The sequence below is a fragment of the Orycteropus afer genome, unplaced genomic scaffold (genome assembly GCF_000298275.1).
Source record: "Orycteropus afer afer isolate SDZICR_OR568_19922 unplaced genomic scaffold, OryAfe1.0 scaffold00500, whole genome shotgun sequence".
NCBI classification, from domain to species: Eukaryota; Metazoa; Chordata; class Mammalia; order Tubulidentata; family Orycteropodidae; genus Orycteropus; species Orycteropus afer.
Window position 1 is genome coordinate 1,251,456 of NW_006922087.1, and position 8,788 is coordinate 1,260,243.

Below are 8,788 nucleotides of genomic sequence, written 5' to 3' on the forward strand. Positions count from 1 at the left end.
TGTACAGGGAGACAGCTCGGGGGGCAGGAGTGCATGGGAGGGAAGGACACAGGGAAGAGGTACCAAGAAGTGGGAAAAGAGCTGTTGCACCATGGGAGATTGTAGTCAATGTCATGAGACAAAGTGTATGTGAGCTACTGTATGGAAAATGAATGTGCTCTGTAAACTTTGACCCAAATCATAATAATAAAAAAAAAATTTTAAAGAGCTGAACCGAAGATTTCAAAGAGCATCTCAAGAAGACAAAGTCAATTAATATGAAATGTGCAAAGACCTGGAGTTAGAAAACCAAAAAGGGAAGAACACACTCAGCTTTCTCAAGCTGGAAGAATTGAAGAAAAAATTCAAGCCTCGAGTTGCAACACTGAAAGATTCTTTGAGCAAAACACTGAATGATGCAGGAAATATCAAAAGAAGATGGAAGGAATACACAGAGTCACTGCGCCAAAAAGAGTTGGTGTCATTCATCCATTTCAGGTGGTGGCATATGATCAAGAACCAATGGTACTGAAGGAAGAAGTTGAAGCCGCACTGAAGAAATTGGTGAAAAAAAGGCCCCAGAAATTGACGGAATACCCATTGAGATGTTTCAACAAATGGATGCTATGCTGCAGGCACTCACTTGTCTATGCCAAGAAATTTGGAAGACAGCTACCTGACCAACTGACTGGAAGGGATCCATATTTGTACCCATTCTAAATAAAGGTTATCCCACAGAATGTGGAAATTATCGAACAATATCATTGATATCACACACAAGTAAAATCTTACTGAAGATAAATCAAAAATGGTTGCAGCAGTATATTGACAGAGAACTTCCAGAAATGCAAGGTAGATTCAGAAGAGCACATGGAACAAGGGATATCTTTGCTGCTATCAGATGGATCTTGGCTGAAAGCAAAGAATACCAGAAAGATGTTTACTTGTGTTTTATTCATTATGCAAAAGCATTGAATTGTGTGGATCATAACAAATTATGGATAACATTGAGAAGAATGGGAATTCCAGAACATTTGATTATGCTCATCAGGAACCTGTACATAGACCAGGAGGCTGTCATTTGAATAGAACAAGGGGATATTGCATGGTTTAAAATCAGGAAGGGAGTGTGTCAGGGTTGAATCCTTTCACTACACTTATTCAATCTGTATGCTGAACAAATAATCCAAGAAGCTGGACTATATGAAGAAGAGTATGACATCGAGATTGGAGGAAGAGTAATTAACAACCTGCAATACACAGACAACACAACTTTGCTTGCTGAAAGTGAGGATGACTTGAAGCACTTACTGATGAAGATTAAAGACTTCAGTCTGCGGTATGGATTACATCTCAACATAAAGAAAACAAAAATCCTCACAACTAGACCAACAAGCAGTATCACTATAAATGGAGAAAAGATTGAAGTTGTTAAAGATTTCATATTACTTGCTTCCACAATCAACACCAACAGAAGCAGCAGTCAAGACATCAGACAACGTATTGCACTGGCAAATCTGCTGCAAAAGACCTCTTTAAAGTGCTGAAGAGCAAAAATGTCTCCTTGAAGATTAAGACACCTAACCCAAGTCATCGTATTTTCAATCGCCTCATATGCATGTGAGAGCTGGACAATGATTAAGGAAAACAAAAGAACAGTTGATGTTTTCCAGTTGTGGTGTTGGCAAAGAATGCTGACAGTACCATGGACTGCCAAAAGAACTAACAAATCTATCCTGGAAGAAGTGCAGCTGGAATGCTCCTTGGAAGTGAGAATGGCCAAACTTTATTTCACCTACTTTGGTCATATTGTCAGAAGGGACCATTCTCTGGAGGACATCAAGCTTGGTAACGTGGAGGGTCAACAAAAAAAGGGAAGGCCCTCAATGAGATGGATTGACACAGTGGCTGCAACAATGGGCTCAGGTATAGCAAAGATTGTGAGGCGAGCATAGGACAGGGCAGTGTTTCGTTCTGTTGTACATAGGACCGCTATGAGTTGGAGCCACTTGCAGCACATAACAACAACAACGGCTAATGATCCTGAACATTTGTTCATGTGTTTGTTGGCTGCCTGAACATCTTCTTTGGTGAAGTGTTTTGAACTACGACTTCTTCAACTTTAATTTTCTAAATGAGGAATCCCCTGGAGATCATGCTAAAATGCAGATTCTGACTCAGGAGTTCTGGAAAAGGGCCGAAGTTCCTAGATGATGCAGATGCTGCTGGTTGTGGACCACATTTTTGAATAGCAAGACCCTAGAGGACACACTAAAATATAATTTCCTGATGTCAGCTTTGATGCAATGAAAAGCCAGTTCGACTCAGCATGCCAAGAACTTGAACCTTAGACTCAGTACAGCCATTTACTAGCTGAGTGACCTTGCCTCAGATCCCTACATTTTCTGAGCCTCAGTCTCCTGGTCTGTAAAACAGAGCAGTACTGGCTGTAACAGGATAAGACTGTAAGGATTAAATAACATGTGGAGTAGTGCCTATGGCAATTGACTGCTAACCAAAAGACTGGCGGTTCAAACCCCACCGGACACACCTGGGAAGGAAGGTTGGGCAATCTACTTCCTAGTGATACTGCCTGGGAAACCCAAGGAGGGGTTGCTATGAGTCGGATCCCGCTCGAGGGCAGTGAGTTTGGTTTTGGTTATTTTGGAATCTCAAAAACATTGTGCTGAGTGAAATAATCAAGTCATATAAAAGTACATACTGTAAGATTCCATTTTTGTGAAGTTCTAGGATAGGAAAGGAGACCTGGTGGCACAACGTTAAGGGCTCGGCTGCTAACCAAAAGGTTGGCAGTTTAAACCCACTCAGTAGCTAAAACCCATCCAGCGGCTCTGCAGGAAAAAGATCTGGTGATCTGCTCACGTGAAGATTCTCAAAATCAAACCTGCTGCCATGGAGTCAATTGTGGCTCATAGCGGGTCTGAGCCCATTAAAATTACAGCGAAAACCCCATGGGGTAGTTTTACTTCGTTGCATGGGGTCACTGTGAGTCAAAAATCAATTGCAGGGCACCTAACAACACCAGAAAAGGAGAAATTAATCTATGGCAAAAGAAATCAGAATAATGCACACCTCTGGATAGGGGGAGAGAAAATGGGAAAAGGCAGGGGGGAACTTTCTAGGATCGTGGCTTGCTTGGTTAGTACCTTATGGAAATGTGTCACGTCCGTGTTCTCTGCCCTCCAACCCTGGTAACAGCGTGCTACCGGACCCGCACCTCCCTGGCTGCCTACGCCCTGCCTCAGTTTCAGTTTCTCCACCACCGCGAACGCTTACCAAAAGAAATAAGCCAAACTCACTGCCCTGGAGTCATAGCCACCCGTCCTTGGGTTTCCAAGGCGTTATCACTAGGGAAGTAGATTGTCCAACGTTCCTTCTGAGAAGCGGCTGGTGGGTTTGAACCACCACAATTCTGGTTAGCAGTCAAATGGCTTTAGCACTACACCACCAGAGCTCCTCCATAAATGCTTACTTGCTCCGATACTCGTCGAGCGCGCGCTGCGCTTCGGCTCCCTGACGCTCCAGCCGGGAACGCTCCGCCGCCAGGTCCCTAGTACGCTGGCGGTTGCTCTCCACTTGCCGAGCGAGGGCCTCCTCTGGGCCAGCCAAGTCGCCCAGGCACCGAAAGGCGTATAGCTGCCGGCGAAGGACCGCATGGCGCTGCTCTAGCGCGCGGGCCCGCTGTACGTAGGCGGCCACGCGTTCGCCGAGCCCCTGCAGTGAGGCTAGGCTCTGCGCGGTGCCAGAGCTAGAGCCGTCTGGCTCCCGGGAGCGCAGCGCCTCATCAGAGCGCTTGTATTGCTCCTTGAGGGTCTGGAGAACATAGCTACGCCTGTACATACTCCTCTGGGTGCTAAACAGTCGTTCCACGTGGCCCCCGCGGGCCAGCAGCCTGCTAAATAAACATCAGAGGCCCCCAGCACACCGCTGGGACATTCCAGAGCTGATTAACTGTTGAGCTCAGCTCCACACTGTACCCAGGCTCGGGAAGAATAAAAGAGCAGCGGACCTGCTTTTGTGAGCTGGATTAGCGGACCACAACAGCTCTGTGGTTGGAAGGTTAAATTGGTCAATGAGCTTTTTGTTCCGTCATGGTTAAGGCCTGTAGCTCCATGATTGAATGGAGGGTCAGGAGGCCAAGAGAGGCATGGCTTTTTGTGAGAGTGTGAGAATATAGGTAAGAAACATACACTCAGTTTTTACATGTACAGCTCACTGACAATGGTTACTTCACGTTGTCACAATTTTCCCTATTTCTGATCATATTGTTTCAGCACCCTTAACTTAGACTCTCTGCCCCTTTGAAAGTTCTGTGTTTTAGAGTTATTGTTGTCCACTTAATCTCACAGATACTTCTTTAAAAGAGTGCAATGCTCAGATCAAACATTCTTTATACATGAGCTAAACTGTTGTAGTTTAAAGATGACTACATGGAATTTTTTGGTTCAAAGCGCAAAAGTTGTTTCCAGGCAATAGATTTGGGGAGTCCTCCAGTCTCAATGTACCCAGTAAGAATAGTTTCTAATAAGAATGTGAAGCTCTACTCCACATTTTTTCCTCCTTTTGATCAGGATACAGCTATTGGAACCTCGATCAAAACATTCAGTAATGGTAGCCTGGCACCATCCATTTCTTCTGGTCTCTTGGCAAAGAAGGTAGTTCATGGAGGCAATTAGACTTGAAGTCCATTTCCTTCGCAAATTCCTGCCTCTCCTTCTTTCTTTGTTGCTCCAGGCAAATAGAGACCAATTGTATCTTGGTTGGCTGCTTAGAAACTTTGAAGACCCCAGGCACTACTCACTAAATGAAATAGAAGATGGAGCAGAAGCTCTAAAAAATTATTAGGCCAGTAGACTAGAGAGGCCCACAAAACCCAGGCCCCTTGTCCTGGTGCTATAGTGCTGCTCTAACTGAAATGCTACAACTGGATGGTTTTAACAAACAGGAATTTATTATCTTACAGTTTAGAAGGCTAGAAGTCCAAATTCAGAGTGCCAGCTTTAGGGGCTGGGTGAAGGTCCTCAATCTTGGTCTTCAGCTCTGCCTCTTATTCCAGGCCCACTCAGACAGTTGCTGGCTGCTGAGGTGACAAACCCAGTCAAACAGGTAAAATGGCACAATCCCAAGATTGGTAGGCAACATGGCAGGCCACTGGTTAAAGTCCAGGAACTGGAGATGAAGACTCAGCCAAATGCAGAATCCAAACGTACCAAAAAGCTAGAGACCTTTTGCAAATCTTCTCCACATATACTGGAAGCAGGCCACGCCCCAAAGACAACTCCCTTTCCACTGATTAATGACTCTCAGCAGATTCTTATATGGAGGTGATAATAATCTCATCATGGGAATAACTATCCAGCTGCCAAGCCACTCAAACCCACAGCTCAGCCAAGTTGACACACAAGCTTAACTACCACATCCCTAAAACTCTGACACAAGAAAACTATTCCCATGAGGTGTTCATTTGTATCATTTGTATTTATGAAGTATCAACATCTGAAGCTTTTGTTTTTTTTTTTTTTTTGGCTGCTGTTTTATTTGTAAAGGAGCTCTGGTGGTGTGATGACAATGATTACATTCTCCATATTATACAACCATTCAACAAGCTTCTTCGGAAAACTAGAATTAATAGCTCAGCTTTGATAAAAGTAAACTGTGGGTGTTGAAAGAAATTAATGGCATTTTTTAAGAATATTCTGAATATTTTGTCATATCGCTGATTTTCAAAATCATAATCAGAAGGGTTGTTTTCTTAAAAAAATAAAGATTAGCATTACTGTACTATATAATTGCCAACTATATGAGATGGATTGACACAGTGGCTGCAACTATGGGCTCAGTTGTGACAAAGATCATGAGGCTGTCACAGGACCAGTGTTTCATTCTGTAGTCCATGGGGTCGCTATGAGTCGAAGCCAACTTGACAGCATCTAACAACAACAATATGTAAGTTATATATAATTATACTAATTAAAGTCATAGTTATCAAAGACAGTGAAAGAAAATTACCCAGATCTTTGGTGTGTTTACTAACAGTCCAAAAAGACTATAAGATAATGGGTCCAATCTGGAATAATGCTATGCTGTTGTTGTAGCTAGGTGCTATAAAGTTGGCTCCAACTCATAATTCACTGCCATCGAGTCAATTCAACTCATAGTGACCCCTCCTTGGGTTTCCGAGGCAACATCTCTAAGGAAGTAGATTGCCCAATCGTCCTTCCAAGGAGTGGCTGGTGAGTTTGAACTGCCAGCTGTTTGGTTAGCAGTCAAATGCCTTAGGCACTACTACACCACCAGAGCTCCCCTCCAACTCATAGCAACCCAACAGAACAAAACACTGACTGGTCCTGTGCCAGCCTCATAATCCTTGCTATACCTGAGCCCATCGCTGCAGCCACTGTGTCAATTGATCTCACTGAGGGCCTTCCCCTTCTTCGCTGACCCTCCACTTTATCAAATATGATATCCCTCTCCAGGGAATGGTCCCTTCTGACAACATGACCAAAGTGGGTGAGATGAAGTCTGGCTATTCTCGCTTCCAAGGAGCATTCTGTCTGCACTTCTACCAGGACAGATTTGTTCATTCTTCTGGCAGTCCATGGTACTTTCAGTATTCTTTGCCAACACCACAAATCAAAAGTACCAACTCTTCTTCAGTTTTCCTTATTCATTGTCCAGCTTTCACATGTATACGAGGTGATTGAAAACACTGTGGCTTGGTCTTCAAGAGACATCTTTGCTCTTCAGCAACTTAGGGGTCTTTTGCAACAGATTTGCCCAGTGCAATATGTCATCTAATTTCTTGACTGCTGGTTCCATTGGGATTGATTGTGGAACCAAGTAATATGAAATCTTTGATGACTTCAATCTTTTATCCATTTATTGTGATGCTGCTTATTGGTCCAGTTGTGAGGATTTTCATTTTCTTTATGTTGAAGTGTCATAGTAATCTATGTGAGGTCCTAATTTGTGCTGGTTTTATGGTTATTGTTTTATTCTTTAAAACCATTTAAAAATAGATTTTATGATTAAATCAAGGAAATTCTCATGTATTCTATAGATATACATATACCATATGCATGGCCATGATAACTTGGTTCCAGACTTCTAGTGAGAAGAACTACTGCCTAACAAGAGGCATAAAATCATTCATTCCCTTTGATATTGGGTATCAGTCAACTACTGCTCCAGAACAAATTGTTCCATAACTAAGTGATATGTGACAAGAAGCATTTACAATTACACCCTCTGGTCTGCAGGTCGCTGGATAGCTCTCCTAAAAGCTGCAGGTCTTCTGATCAGCTGGGGTAGATCTGCTCCAAATGTCTCTCATCCTTCTAGAACCATCATTGGCAGAAACAAAAGAGCAAGCCCAACAACACTAGATTATTTCAAGCCTTTGTTTATAACACATTTGCTAACATTCCATTCATCAAAGCAGTTTCACAGCTACAGCCAATGTCAAAGGGCAGGGACATACATTTTGCCCACCCTGAGGCCAGGCAACGGTGTAGAAGGATAGATCTATCACACTGGAGAGTACTGAGGGGAAGGGAAGTAGTTGGTGTGAGAGATGATAGAGTGGTACAGCAGTTTGGAAAAGCTGGACATTTGGGACATCGTTAACCTCTGCCTAATAGGAACAAGGTTTGTGCTGATCCTTGTAAAAGAAATTACTCATTTATGACCCCATGCACAAAAGAAAGAAATGCTGCCCAGTCCTGAGCCCACCTCATGATCATTGCAGATCTGACTATTGTGATCCAGAGGATTTTGATTGGCTGATGTTCAGAAGTAGATTATCAGGCTTTTCTTCCTAGTCCTTCTTACTCTGGAAGCTCCACTAATTATTCAGCATCATAGCATCACACTAGGCTAAATCTTTATGGAAGCAGACTGCCTAATCTTTCTCCCATGGAGCAGCTGGTAGGTTTGAACAGCTGACCTCTTGGTGAGTAGCTGAATGCCTTAACCACTGCACTAACAGAGATCCTGGCTGGCAAGAAGTGTCCCAAAAACAAAGCTAGAAAGGGCTGTTGGATTTCCATTTCATTGCAATGGATTTAACATAGAGAGCATCTCTACTCCTTTCCTAAACCCCACTAACAATGGCAGCAAATAATTTTTGATTTTTTTAAGATTTAAATTTCATTTGAAAAACTGAAGAAAAGATTATAGTGGACAAGATATAGCAACAAGCTTTCTGAAGGGTGGACAGAGACAGGTTTGTAGTGGCTGATTTAGCAGAGTGGAGAAAGTTAAAACATAAGTGCCTGCAGAAGGAAGTAGGAAAGAGAAACAAGCAGATTCATGCCAGAGAATCTCCAAAAAGCTCAGGAACTAGAGGCACCAGATACCTCAGAAGCTGGGGGTGAGGGAAAAAGCTAGAAAAACAGATGGTTGGCTGAGAGTCTGTATAAGGAGCAGTTAGAATTTTAGATCTCTTGTCCTAGTCCTGCAAGACAGTGGTTCAGTGGTAGTATTCTTGCCTCCATAGGAGAAAACTGGGTTCAATTCCTGGCTGATGCATGTCCCATCCTCAGTGGAGGCCTCTATGTTACTATGATGCTGAACAAGTCTCAGCAGAGCTTCCAGCCTAAGATGGACTAGGAAGAAAGCTCTCATGATCCACTTCAAAAAAATCAGCCAGTGGAAAACCCTGTGAATCACAACAGTTTGATGGGCAATCGATCATGGAGGGGACAGGAATTATTTCATTCCATTGTGTCTGGGGTTGCCAGATGGGGGTTGATTTGATAGCAGCTAACAACAACCCATTCCTGCACAA

The 8,788-nt window shown here is 43.2% G+C and overlaps 1 protein-coding gene across 1 annotated transcript in view; it reads right to left on the reverse strand.

Moving 5' to 3' along the window:
- The window catches only part of BFSP1 (beaded filament structural protein 1), a 46,663-nt gene extending 42,823 nt beyond the window's left edge, over positions 1–3,840 (reverse strand). Inside the window, exon 1 of the mRNA XM_007955383.1 lies at positions 3,473–3,840. Coding sequence (XP_007953574.1) covers positions 3,473–3,840 — 368 coding nt within the window. The remainder of the gene's footprint in view (positions 1–3,472) is intronic.
- Between the last annotated feature and the right edge of the window lie 4,948 nt (positions 3,841–8,788).